Source organism: Zerene cesonia, chromosome 28, assembly GCF_012273895.1.
Source record: "Zerene cesonia ecotype Mississippi chromosome 28, Zerene_cesonia_1.1, whole genome shotgun sequence".
Taxonomy (NCBI): Eukaryota; Metazoa; Arthropoda; class Insecta; order Lepidoptera; family Pieridae; genus Zerene; species Zerene cesonia.
Genome location: NC_052129.1, coordinates 1,147,797 through 1,162,637, shown reverse-complemented (window position 1 = coordinate 1,162,637; position 14,841 = coordinate 1,147,797). Strand labels below are relative to the sequence as shown.

At 35.6% G+C, this 14,841-nt stretch overlaps 1 protein-coding gene across 1 annotated transcript in view; it reads left to right on the top strand.

The window, feature by feature from the left end:
- Positions 1-14,841, top strand: part of LOC119837545 (microtubule-associated serine/threonine-protein kinase 3) — a 58,805-nt gene that overhangs the window by 16,500 nt on the left and 27,464 nt on the right. The window contains 5 exon segments of the mRNA XM_038363144.1: positions 6,792-6,871; positions 8,419-8,493; positions 12,816-12,949; positions 13,488-13,499; positions 13,900-13,975. Of these exon segments, the coding sequence (XP_038219072.1) occupies positions 6,792-6,871; positions 8,419-8,493; positions 12,816-12,949; positions 13,488-13,499; positions 13,900-13,975 (377 nt within the window).

Genomic DNA, 14,841 nt, shown 5'->3' with positions numbered 1-14,841 from the left:
TAAGTAGGATGAGGATAAGATGTGACAATATGTACGTGCTAGGTGGCCCAATTCGTGCCGCAGCGTGCTCGACTCCCACACCCGAACTGACGCGATGACAAATACGAGGCACGCTTGAACGGTGCGGCGGTATCCGACAAAGTGCTATGACGTCACAACTCACAACTCGCAGCGGCTGAAATGTCGGTGCAATAGGCACACTTGGCATGTTCGAGATTCAACATAAACAAATGCTTGGAAGCGCGCCGACCGCGGCACGTGATGTTTTTGCACGTTTCATATACAGTAGATGATAAAACGATGGAGCCGTTAATCATTTTCAGTTGATTCTCTTCCATGCTAATAATAAAAAGCTGAAGAGTTTGTTTGAAGGCGTTAATATCGGGAACTATTGGACCGACTTTAGAAATTCTTTCACTGTTTAAGATTAACGTGGTTCATGAGTGCTATCCTTCCTACTTATATCCTATCCTACTATCCTACTAATATTATAAATGCGAAAGTTTGTAAGGATGTGTGTGTGTTTGTTGCTCTTTCACGCAAAAACTGCTGAACCGATTGCAATGAAATTTGGTACGTAGACAGTTGGACAACTGGAATAACATATAGGCAACTTTTTATCGCCCGATATTCCTACGGGATACGGACTTACGCGGGTGAAACCGCGGGGCGCAGCTAGTCCTACTATCCTACTAGATTATATATTTACGCAGCTATTAGGTTATATATTAACTATGGGTGAAGTAGGGGCGGATCGCTAGTGGCATATAAAAGTAATAGTCGGGTGTAAGAGCTTCGCCCGTACAGTCGCGGATTAAAAACAAAATAATGTCTTTTAGAGTTAGGAATCTCGATAAAAATAAATCGCAAATAAATATTTTCTTTTTAACACGATTTTATTACCCTCTCCTGTGTGTGTGTATGTAACCGTCTCCTTTGAACTCGACTTTGACCCACTTCAAACGGACAAATTTAAATTCAAAATTTGCACACTTATCAAGGATCGGTGACAGTACAATAACTTCATGAGTTTATCTTATTATCCACATCAGAGTCGCCAGGATTAAATAATTTTCTTACAAACACTCTGTATATTCAAGCGATGCAATTTAGTTGATAGTCTGTTTTCTAGTTTTTTTTTTAATATATTAGTTTAAGTAGTAAATATCATCTTTATTTTTTTTAAGGATAATATCCTTATCAACAATAAATCTGCTTCAAAAAAACCAAACAAGTTACTACATTATGTCCGTTAGCACATCTTTTCAGTAAAGCTTCGTTCAAACATCACTTTTTGTGGTTAGCCGGAATCTTATCCTATCCTACTAATATTATAAATGCGAAAGTTTGCAAGGATGTGTGTGTGTTTGTTGCTCTTTCGCGCAAAAACTCCTGAACCGATTGCAATGAAATTTAGTACGTAGACAGCTGGACAACTGGAATAACATATAGGCAACTTTTTACCCCGATATACCTACGGGATACGGACTTGCGCGGTTTAAACCGCGGGACGCAGCTAGTAAAGTATATAGTGAGAGTTTTCTATCAAATTCTCTAGTGACATATTGCTAAATCTTTATTTTCTCCTCTAATACACTTCTAGTCGTTGCCAAGAAAGTTAAGCAATTGGGCAGTGGCGAAAGTGTAGGCGCGTTATTTTTATGTATTTTTTTATTGGATAATTGTAATTCTTGTTTATTTTGGGTTTATTCGATGCGATAAAATATTTCTTCGTCACCGTTTTTTTCGAATGTATATATTTAAATAACAAGCACACCGCCCCGGCTTAGTAGCTTCGCCCGTGGTGCATACGTAAGTATGTCCAACGGTGAAATGATTTTTGAAATCGATACAGTAGATCTTAACTTATAGCATTCAAGCAAACACACTAACAGACTATGCAGCTTCGTAATATAATATTTATGTAACTAAATATAAATAGGTGCGATTGCTGATAATTGTATATGGTGTGACTAATATAATAATAATATTACCATATAGTCTAAATAGGAATAGATTCTATCTTTATGTCTCGACATATAATTTCATTCAGTAATAACATACACATATTTTGTACACGAGTAATGTACTTTACAACTATTTAAAACAAATGGTTATGTTTCAAAAAACGAGGTAGTTCTCATTTCGACTGTAATTTTTGTGTTTGTTATTAACTGATTAAGGCGATTCTTACTTTTGTTTGAGAGCTAGTGCTTTTATGAATAAACTAGCTGCGCCCCGCCCCGTAGGAATATCGGGATAAAAAGTAGCCATTATGTTTTTTCCAGTTGTCCAGCTATCTACGTACCAAATTTCATTGCAATCGGTTCAGTAGTTTTTGCGCAAAAGAGCAATAAACACACACACATCCTTACAAACTTTCGCATTTTTTTATAATATAAGTAGGATTTAATATTTGACTAGTTCGGAAATTACAAGTTTTTTATTGCGGTTTTAGTTATTTGTTTAAAACAATTCTTTCATATTGTGTAAATACCGCGATTTTACTATTTTGTTTTAAATAGAAACGATAACATCGTGTTTATTGTTTATATAGGCGCGGGCGAGGTGGAGGTGTGACAAGTGACGTCACGACCTCTGTATGATTATGGTTTTTATCGAGTGTGCCAAGGCCCTAATTTTAGGTGATTAGGTATTGTGAATTGGATGGTTGAGCTAGAGCTGTTTTTTTTTACTTTTGGAAAATAATAACAAATCGCATTTTAAATTCAACTGTCAGTTATGTTATTTTTGCAGCAGTGGTGGCTCAGTGGTGAGAACCTCGGACTTCAAAATCGATAAGTCGGGGTTCAAGACCGGGTGAGCGTGCAGGAAATAAATTGATTTTTCAATTTATCTGCGCATGTAGATAATATCACCACTGCTTAAAACGGTGAAGGAAAACATCGTGAGGAAACCGGCATGTCCGAGAATCAAAAGTTCGACGACATGTGACATCTGCCAACCCGCACTTGGCCAGCGTGGTGGATTATGGCCTGAACCCTCATAGGAGGCCTGTGTCCCAGCAGTGGGAACATATAAGGGCTGATGATGATGATGATGATGATTATGTTATTTTTAGTTAGTATGTATTTGCATTGACAACGTTTTTTCCTGTATGTGTTGCACACTATTTGGAGAAAGGAAACAGCAGTATATTGTAGTGAGACATATGAGTTTAGGTTTTATGTGAGTTTTGCGTGTGTGTGAGTGTGCGTAGATAGTGTAGACGAAGTGGCTGCTTAGAGCGCGGAGCGTGCCTTCATTGGCTCACATAGCGGTTTATGCAGTTTTCTGTCCAGCAGTTTTCGGGCTGTATGCGGTCACACACACATATGCAAAGCTCTGTTTACGCCTTACGGACTGTGTTGGTGCTCGTAGCAAGAGCTGAAAACTGTCGCGGTTATATCACAACAATAGTAGTAAATCATATAGTAGTGACGATGACCTAGATAGATTCATTGTACATACGAAATGGTGTTTTGCAATCTCTCACCAAACACAAATAGTAATAATGTATCATTTATATCTAATAGTTGGTGGGTCGTCTGATGGTACGCGAGTAGCAACGTCCTAAACAGTTGTAGAGGTAGAGATGGGATTTGTGTGTGTGTGTGTGTGTGTGTGTGTGTGTGTGTGTGTGTGTGTGTGTGTGTGTGTGTGTGTGTGTGTGTGTGTGTGTGTGTGTGTGTGTGTGTGTGTGTGTATGTGTGCCTGTGTGTGTGCCTGTGTGTGAGTGTGTGCCTGTGTAAGTGAAGTGAACTTTAGAACTCCTATAAGACACTTTTCTTTATTGTGATGGTTCACAATTATTACGTATGAAAAAGATGACAATCCACACTGGTTATATGAATAATTATTTGAGTTCTTTTCATAACCTTTGTCGTTTGAAATGCTGCCAATGTCTATGTCATATTAAAGTATTGTACAGACTATAAATGCTGTACTTTATTTATACGCGAGCGAAGCGGAGGTGTGCCGCGTGACGTCACACGCTCGCATAGTTTTTAGTAATGTGATTAAGTGTGTTTATCTAGTTGATCGAGGTCCTAATTTTAGGTCTTGATTATTTGTTTTTTTTGTGGTGTTATTAATTAGAGATCTATTCTAAGTAATAATATACCTGAATTGTTGGTTTGACTTTTATTTACGTGACGCGTTTATTTATCTCTGGAACTACTGGTTCGATTTCAAATATCCTTTTACCGTTGGATGTGTAAATACGTCATCCCTTGGTGCAATAATCTGTGTACCACGGACGAAGACAAGAGTGGGAGAATTTTTAAAATCGGTCCAGTATTCCCTGAGATTAGCGCGTTCGAACTCTTATATTATTATGTTATAGATTAAAGACGATTTTTTTTTTTATGTCATAGCGGGCAGCTGAGCTGGTGGTTCGCCTGATGGTAAGCGATCACCACCGCCCATGAACATTCGCAAAGGTAGTACCTCTGAATGCTCTGCCCGCTTTTATGGGGTAAGGGAAAAGGAAAGGATTAACGACTGGAAAGAAGGAATGGACTAGGACGGGTGACGAAAAGGAAACGGGGATTTGATAGATCAAAGAAATTATAAATTGAGTTGTGATGACCCTATATTTTGTTATTTACATTTATTAACCGTGGAATTTGGCTGAATTATCTAAGTATGGATGGTGTCACATTTGTGAATTGCAAGTAACTTCATATATGCAGAAGCTTGAACACGCTACATTTTATAAACAAAGATAAGCCAGCGGGAAATGTTTACACAGCAAGTGTTGTTGTAACATCGATTGCATGGGTGTTTGATTGAGGCTTATATGCACCGCCGATTTTCCGCTTTTAATTTTCGACACATTCGTTCTGGAACATTCTGGAACGTTTCGATTCGTGTGTTCTAGAATCTTTCAAGAGAATAGTATTTTCTTGTGTTTGACTTTACGCGAGTATTAAACGTTTAGAAATTAAAGACTTTTTAACGGATTTTAAACGCGATTTATTCATTATACTAACTAACCTTTAAATAGTACATTTCGTAATTTAATTACTGTCATTTCAAAATCGTTGTTATATTAAAAAAAAACTAGCTGCGCCCCGCGGTTTCACCCGCGTAATTCCGTATTCCGTAGGAATATCGGGCCTTATGTTTGCCTATATGTTATTCCAGTTGTCCAGCTGTCTACATACCAAATTTCATTGCAATCGGTTCAGTAGTCTTTGGGGGGAAAGAGCAACAAACACACACATCCGTACAAGCTTTCGTATTTATAATATTAGTAGGATATAATATAATATATAATATTATAGTAGGAAGTAGGAATAGGATTAATTAATTAATTAATAGTAGAAAGTAGGATTATAGACAGAGGCTTTGAAACTATCATTCGAGTCCCTTGGAGAAAGTATTAATTAAAGTTAAATATTTAGATTTGGGATTGTAGAAAAAATAGGTTGGGTTTATTTGTAACCGTGACGGCATTACTCATCCTTAATTATACTAATGTTATAAATGCAAAACCTTGTATGTATGCTTGTTTGTATGTTTGTTTGTCTTCTTTTCCGTCGCAACAGAGTGATTCTAGTATAAGATGTTTCACCGCGATAATAAGCAGCATTTGTCTCTAGCCTGGTAACTAAATGTCTAGACACAAATATCATACTCACATCGTAAAATCGCTCCGTTGCGACGTAAAAGATAGACGAACTGAAACGAATAACAAACAAACGCACTTTCGCATTTTCAATATTAGTCGGGATTAGCAATTTTGGTTCTCTTCCTTCCTTTTATTTTCCACTGCCAAAGGAAAATATTTCGTCTATACATATATATGTATACTAGCTGCGCCCCGCGGTTTCACCCGCGTAAGTCCGTATCCCGTAGGAATATCGGGATAAAAAATAGATGTTGGCCGATTCTCAGACCTACCCAATATGCTTACCAAATTTCAGAGGAATCGGTCAAGCCGTTTCGAAGGAGTATGGCAACGAAAACTGTGACACGAGAATTTTATATATATAGATGTGTATTTAATGAGTCATTAACACAATACATATGTGTTACTTGGAGTTTTAACATGCAATTCTGTTACTTGAATATATATGAATATTGAATATTGATCGGCCGATGTTGTAAGTCGGTACGGTTGGGCGTTTACAATCGTGCGGACGGACACGTGCGTCGCGTCTGGGAACTGGGAATTCGATATTGTATGCGATTTGTGGCGGTAGGCATGTGAACGGTTTAACAGATTCACCGGGTTTTGTCTGTGTTGTTAGCGGGGTGTGTAAAGAATTAACCAGGATTTGACCTTTGACCTGTTGGTATGTTCTTATGTTGATTACATTGAATGTAAACAATAAAAAAACGTTATTATAAATGATTTATTTTTTCGTACAGATCGTTGTCTTGAGTTGTTGGAGATAAAGTATATTTTTACATTCTCCAAAGAGCAATTAACATTACCTTTTTTTTATATCCAAGACTCGTATTATAGTTATTCTAAAATAAACACCGTTTTAAGAAAATGCTTGTATGTTTATTTGTTTGTATGCTTGTATTTAACTGTCTTCTTTTTATTATATCTTGAGCTACTTTAAACGGACAGTTTTGATTGATCAGTGACAATCAAATAATTTTAGATGCGTTTTTCTCATGAGGATCGCCATGACTAAATAATTTCGTTACTTACATATCCTCTGTACATAAGTTCTGCATTTAAGCGTGCTTATTTGTATTTTCTATTTAATTTAAATGTTGTATTTTAGATTTTATAACAGAAAGAACCTTTTACAATCAATGCTTTTCTACAGATGCGGGTAAGCGCAGCAACTTGCTGCGCATGCGTCGCTCGGCGCTCGGCAAGTCGGCACCGACCCTCTCCGTCCACGTGGTGAGTTCACATTATATCTTCTGCTATATATTTCTTTTATCAATAATTATAAGAGGAAAGATCAAAAGACAAAGATTGTATGATCTAGGAATTCTTTTCATTCATTGATCATGAAAAAAGCAGCGGCATCAATATGCACGGTTTCGGTAAATTCATAAGCAAATTAAGTTAAATTTTGAAAGAAAAAATAGTCGTATGTTTGATCCTAGATACGTTTAAACCATTCTTGTATTTTGCCCTCGATCTTAACCTATTTTCATTTAAAGTTTCATTCAATTCAATTAAATTGTGGTTTAGCAGTTAAAGCGTAGCAGATATTAACCACACGAACGGAACGATTACTAACATTATCTACTATGCTACAACGATCTATTATCATGTCATGTGATTATTTTTATACGTGTAGGTACTCAATAAAGATTACTTAAACCGCCTATCTAGAACGTCATTTGTTAAGTGTAAAAAATATAATATATTGACATTTTAAATGCACCACAACTTTGCAAGCTTCGTAATACTCGTTACAAGTAAAACGTTACACCCTAACAAAACAATAACTGTGAATGCTCATATTAAATCGTCGATAAAAGTCTCTGATTATCTGTACAAAACGTGACACTGACAGAATCCGATCTCAGTGAGATAGTTGCCATATAAAAAAAAGAAGACTACAAAGTTCCGTTACTTGCGAATTATCAATGCAAAAAGCGATATTACCTATCTAAGCGATATTACTATCTATATGCAATATAAACGTATCCATCGCATATTGCATAATATAAACAATGTATTCAAGTCCGTCAGCTCAAACTAAAGACAGACTAAGACTATCGAATGGAATATTTATAGCCCAAACTAAGACTCACCATAAATCCAACTCTACCGATATCTCGAAAATGTTTTGAAAGCCCCTGTTACATTTGTTTTTCTAATTAAACATCTGTCAAGTTCTGTACCATATTTGTATAAATATGGTGCTAGTGGTATGCCTCATAGAAACCATGTAAAGCAACGTCGCGTATCACAACTAGTCAATAACCACTAATGTAAATGAGAAAGCTGAGCTCGAGTTGTTTGTTCCGCTTTCAAACCTTTCAAGATTTAATAATATTCATCTCATGGTCAAGTGTAAACAGAACTTATTTAACACACACTAGCTGACCGGTCTGGCTTTTCTCGGATTAAATAGTCTTTTAATGTCATAAGTTCATCAGCTGTTTAAGTGTGTTGACATACCGACTGATACACACGCAGTTAGTTAATTTTTTTTTTTGTTCTATTTGAATAGTATAAAGAATTGTAAAAAATCTTTAATTAAGATATATACATATATCTATATTATTTCCAAACTATGTATTTTTGAAATATTTAAATATTAAAAATGAAATGCTATTAATGTTTAAAAATTATGCATTTTTTATATTTCTTAGATTGCACATATTTTGATGTTATACTTTTCGACCCCTTTATTCATAATCGATTGTGTAAAGGCTGGTTTTTTTTTTGAATAACAACAAACTCGAAATTCTAAATTAATTTATTTGCAGAAAGAGCCATGCGCTGTATCGCGTCGGCCGTCACGTCTGCCCCCGCCGCCGCCTCACCATCGACTGTCTCTTGTGGTGAGTCACACATTCTATATTCAAAATATTTTCAGCTTACCTACGGGTAGTTGGAAGTTTATACAGCACTGTGAGTGCTGTTTAAGTGGATTTTTTATGGAGGTTTTTATTTGAGTTTTGGATTTCAGGCGAAATAATAATGACAATGATCCAGTGTACTATTACTATTGACATATTTTCCAATAGTCTTGACAGTTTTCGTCGCTTAGTCCTTGCTGCTCTGCGTAGCACCTAAGTCGCACTTTTCTCTGATAATTTAGTTTCTGTATGTTTTTGTTGTAATCTTTTTTTTCTGTTTAGATGAAATTTTTTCGTTAAGTTAATCTTGCGCACTAGATAGTAATTTGTGTATCCATAGAATAGATTTATACACAGAACAATATTTGATGTACATTATTACTGCTGCTCTTGTATTAGTGTATAAGTTGTTTGGAAACCAATAAAATAAAATAAAAATAAAAATAAAATCGTTTACTATAAGGAGGTTTCAATAATTATAATCCGTTTTCATGACAATATAATTTTAATGTGTTAAGTGAAACTAAAATTAAACTGAGAAATTTTGAAAGAATAGAAAAAATTTGATCACGAGGCAGGATTCGGAAATTTTTTCTATTCTTTCAAAATTTCTCATTTATAAAGCATTTCAATGCTATAAAACTAAAAATTAAAATTAAACTGTTGAAATTAAAACGGTCTATTCATTCGCAATTTGATTAAATTCATACCTACAGCAACATTGTTATTTTGTATTTATTCTCCCTGCGGTACTTAAAAATACTTTAATATCATCGTAAAAGTTAAACTTTACACAGGTCCAAAGATTTATCAGCTTTGGTTCAATCGCATTGTTGTGCCATACACATATTATGTTAAATGAAGCGTATGACAAAACGCGCGCTATGTTCAAACAGATCACGTATGTTTTGGTACGAAAATGTGTGAAATTTGTTTGTAAAGATGATGAAATTTGTTATGTAAGGCGACATATCGCGAACGGTTACAATTCGGTAACAATAAGGCTGGTTTTAGAGTCATGTTGCATTGATGAACCTTTATAGCGAACGGTGAAAAATTTCTGAAGATGTTCCAGTAGTTTCTGAGATTAGCGCGTTTAAACAAACGAAGGAAGTTTTCAGCTTTACATTATTCGTACAGATTGTGATTTATTACACGCTTTTGTTGCAGTGTTTAGTTATTTTTTAACAAAACCAAACTGTTGTGGAAACTGCACAATGCAAATTATGTATCTTACTAATCTTATAAAATTGCTTTATACTTGGTTCACGTAAAACATAAAAGCGAAGGAGAACACAGCTAATATTAATGAATATAAAATATTTTTTTTTGATATATAAGTGCTTTGTAAGGTTTTTGTACATACAGTACCACACGTCGTACCAATCAAAGAGATTTGTCAACTCGGCCTCGCTTTTAAAGCGAGTCACGACCGACAATAAATTTTAAGGATCGTCTAGCACAGCTTTAGGCGACGTAAAAACTAATCTCTATACAGATATGCATAGATTATCTTGTGATCTTGAAACATTTATAAGAAAAAAAATGTGCTCGCGAATGGCCGTCAGCCGAGACTTCTTTTTTGCTGATAGATTTTGCTTGCTAATAGTTTGTCCTTTTCTTTCTTAAGTCAAATAGTATGAACGTGAATGAGATGGAGATAGGATTGCTCTAGCCTATGGATAAGTTACGATTACGAATAAACAACGATGTTTATGATACTTTTATAGTACTTTCAAAAGTAGATAAGGCGATATTTACTCATGGTTTAAGTATAAATATGTGGTCGCTAAGCTACAAAGTCCCTTGAAGAATAAGGAAAAAAGTATCTGTTTAGAATATTTTTATTTACTGTTGGTTTCATTACCCATGTGACGTTTCCTCGTATTTCGCGCGGAACGCTTAAAATGTTCAGCCATTGAAAACAATCTGTCCGAGCGTCCGCAATAAAAACTTATACTAGAATTAATAACGGAAAAAACTCATTTGAGAAGTGTTATATAGCGCATAAAAAGTTATAAGCGCGAGACCCATTGGTGGGCGTCTATCTGTGACTCATAGAATGATGTCAAGGACCGCACCAAGGAGAGACCGGCAAAAAAATCTTATTATCCCTTGCTGTTTATGTAAATAGAGTCGGTGTAGTGATGCTAGCCGTAATTTCTACACTTTCAAATGAAACCGAAGATTAGGATCACTATAATACGTATGTGTTTGTGTATTAAACTGATTGTGATGCGATTTCGATTACTTCCCATTCTTAATGTAATAAATGAACGATGCTTTCATTCGTCTTTGCTAAAAAAAGTAGTTTTCGTTTCATTTGGGCCGTAGATGCGTATTGCGAAATTTGAAATTCGTATCTAGCGAAAACCAAATAGACATGTTGATTATATAGAAGGTGTTGGTAACTGGAATAGAGCAATAAGAAAGTTAGCAAGTGTCGTACAGTATTGGTTGTTTGGTGGCTGGCTGGCGGGATGCTGGGAAACCAGCTGAGCCGGCGAGAACGGGTCTCGTGTTATGTAAATAGCGTAAAAGTAGATATGGCAGTTTCTATACGCCGAGTCCTCTCACGTACTGCGACAATATTTGATGGTGGTAAGAATTTAGTAAGAATGTTTGTTGTAGTGACAGATTTTGTGAATGTAGTGTTTCTTAATTACGCCAGCACTCTATCTTACCGATTATTAAATGCGTCCCGCGGTTTCACACGAGTTTCTTCCCAGCCCTTATTGTTTTTATTTATTTCCCAACCCTAATATACCTCTTTCTTCCTCTGTCGGAAGCATATTCAGGTTTGGTTACCGAGTTTTTATATTTAGTCCTTTAATTTACAAACGTAAGTGATCCAACTACGAATAGAATGCGAATTAATAATAATCGAAGTTAAGAAATAAGGTTTGTACTTAAATTTGATGTTTAAAATTACAAATTAAAAAATTAACCATTGAACAAACGAATAGGATTGTCTGTGTAAATCGTTTGTTTTTTTTTAAAGGACTTTTGATACGTAATTGACACATAAAGGTCATTCACCTTGGTTCCTATTCGTAGTTGAAACGAATAATAGAAGAAATATTTTTTTTATCTTCATAACATTACTTGTACGTGTAGATAATTAATGGAAACTAACAAAAACTATAATATATAATAAAATGATATTTGTTTATTTCTACCAGTGAAGTAAGAAATATTTAGACAGTTATTTAATCGAAGTGACGTATTTGACCCTTTGCCGTATGACCCCGCAACCCCATAACCAAACGACGTTGGAACTCAGTAGGAGTGTTCTTTAAATAATCGCTTAATTTGAAGCTATTGTATGTACCTCATTGTAGACTAAATTTTTGGTGGGATTTTATTCTATTATTTACTTTTGCCGCACAGTTTGAATTGGATGCAGGTCCACTTCACGGTCTTGTAGTTAATGACAATCCTACTAGTCTGTCTTTCATTTACGTCGCAACGGAGCGATTTTTACCAGGCTAGAGACAAATGCTGCTTATTATCGCGTTGAAACCACTTATACTAGAAAGAAGACAAACATACACACAAGGTTTTGCATTTATAACATTAGTATAATTAAGGATGAGTAATGCCGTCACGGTTACAAATAAACCCAACCTATTTTTTCTACAATCCCAAAGGTAAATATTTAACTTTAATTAATACTTTCTCCAAGGGACTCGAATGATAGTTTCAAAGCCTCTGTCTGTAATCCTACTATCCTACTTCCTACTATCCTACTTAATATTATAAATGCGAAAGTTTGTAAGGATGTGTGTGTGTATGTTGCTCTTTTACGCAAAAACTACTGAACCGATTGCAATGAAATTTGATACGTAGACAGCTGGACAACTGGAATAACATATATAGGCAAATTTTTATCCCGATATTCCTACGAGATACGGGCTTACGCGGGTGAAACCGCGGGGCGCAGCTAGTTTAAAAATAATTAAAATCTCGTCTCACAGTGATCGTAACCAAACTCCTTCAAAACAGCTTCACTCTTTTCTCGTGCATTTCTTATGTATGTATCTGTGTCCAAAAATAGATCGTAAATAATTTTTATTATATATCTAAGTGTAAAGGGTGCTCAATTTTATTGAATTACAAAGTTTTAAATGGACTTTGTAGCCTTCGTACGCTCTCCAGCTTTAATAGGCAATAGATTTTTAAATAAATGTAAAGCTTTGTTTTGGAAAGGAGGTCATATTAAATGAAAAAATAAAATTTTGAGTTTAATAGACTTTCGCACGCCCCTGAAATATTTTGATTACAATTTCCCATGAACTCCGCAGGTGGGCTCAGGCAGATGCAGTTCCCCCGGCACGGGGCCCCTCTCGCCGGCCGAGGGGCCCCGGTGGCACGCCCACCACGCGCACCCCCTGCACCACGCCCTCCTATCATCTAGCGTCAAACGGGGGAAGGATCTGTAAGTTTTGTTTTTTTTTTTATTGAGGGTACCCTGTCATATTCTTTCATTATCAGTACCATACTTGAGAGACGAAGAGTTATGCCATGTTATGTCAGGAGGATTTACTTAATTATCAATTAATTTCATTCATTCATTGCACTTCTATGTATGGAAAAACAAGCAGATAATAAAAAAAAAAAAATTATAAATATAGTTTAAAATATTGTACAAAAAAACACGCTAAAATGATAGAATTAATTAAATTGTCTCAAATTCAACACAAACATAAATTCATCAATTCATTTTCTATTCAATTCAGTACTTCCAGAGATTAGCGCATTCAAACAAGCAATGTTTACAGCTTTATATCATTAGTATCGATTCAAATATCATCCACGTCCAGTTGAGCTTCAGCAATCGGCCAGAATTCCTTCAGTTTTATTTCCATCGCCTAATGGTTTCCTACGATAAATCGGTAGTGATGTTGGAATGCGCGCGCGCAGCCAACTCGCCTGACTAATCGAACGCATTACGTTTGCATGTCTGCCTCTTTTAGGAGTAAGGATATGTAAGTACATACTTCAAGAATTCTATACGTAATGGATTTTTCTGATCGGTCACCGAAGATACTCTGAGTCCGAGAGGATTGTCACATTAGTAATTTATAAGTTTCTAGTTTTTTGTTTCAAGATTTTATGGGTAGCAAAATATCAGCTGGTCTTCTATGATAAGAGCACGAGACTACTATCATTAAATCTACTTAGATGATAATTGTGTTCAGTTTGTATTGCGCAAGGGGTGTTTTTATCCTTTTTTGTTGTTTACTTAGAAACATTGATACTTACATGATTATTTACAGTCATACGATTTTGCAATCCGCCGTATGCAAACGTCATAGTTTGGTATCACTGAATAGTATAGAGAAAAATCGGTTTTCCTAATACTAATTGTAATATAATGTTTTACAGAGACGGCAGGAGATGGTCGGTGGCCTCATTGCCGTCGTCCGGGTACGGGACCACTCCGGGGAGTTCCAGTCTGTCGGTTGGTTGATATTATCACTACATGGTATAAAGCAAAGTCGCTTCCCGCGTCTGTATGTCAATGTATGCTTAAATCTTAAAACTACGTAACGGATTTTGATGAGGTTTTCCTTTTTTAATAGATAGAGTGATTCAAGATGGTGGTCTATATGTATTATAAAATCTTTTAAACTACTCAGAATTTTACGCGGGCGAAACCGCGGGTAAAAGCTAGTTAAACTCGAACAACAGAATTAATAAAACAATTTTTAGTCACTACATAGTATAGAGTCTAGATATCTAGTATAGAGTCGCTTTCCGACGTCTGTGTTCGTATGCTGAAATCTTTCAAATTACTCTGCAGATTTTAATGGTTTTTGTTTTAATAGACAGAGCGATTAATGAGGAAGGTTTACATGTATAACATGTATATAATAATATTTTTTTTTTATTTTAAATCTACTTGATAGACATTTATTTTCATAAAATATTAATATTACTGTACATACAAGATATTACAATAATATTACAATTTTAAATGGATAATTTGATAGTTAATGCTTTATTAACGACTAACTGTTCGCCCCGGCTTCGCCCGTGGTATATAATATTTAACCTATGTCACTCAGTGAAGTTGCAGCTTTATAACGGTGAAAGTATTTTTGAAATCGGTACAATGGTTCTTGCGTTTTCGTTTCGTTAGAATACTTCTCTATTATTGTACAATACAGAAGTAGGCTCTTTATAATATTAACTAATCTACAACTAGCTGTGACCTGCCGTTCGACCTATAACGTATATAATAATAGAAATAATAAGCCCGCAGGGCACCTTGTGGCGAGGTGACGGGGAGTAGCGCCCCCGCGGTCCTTAGTTCTCCCGGGGGAG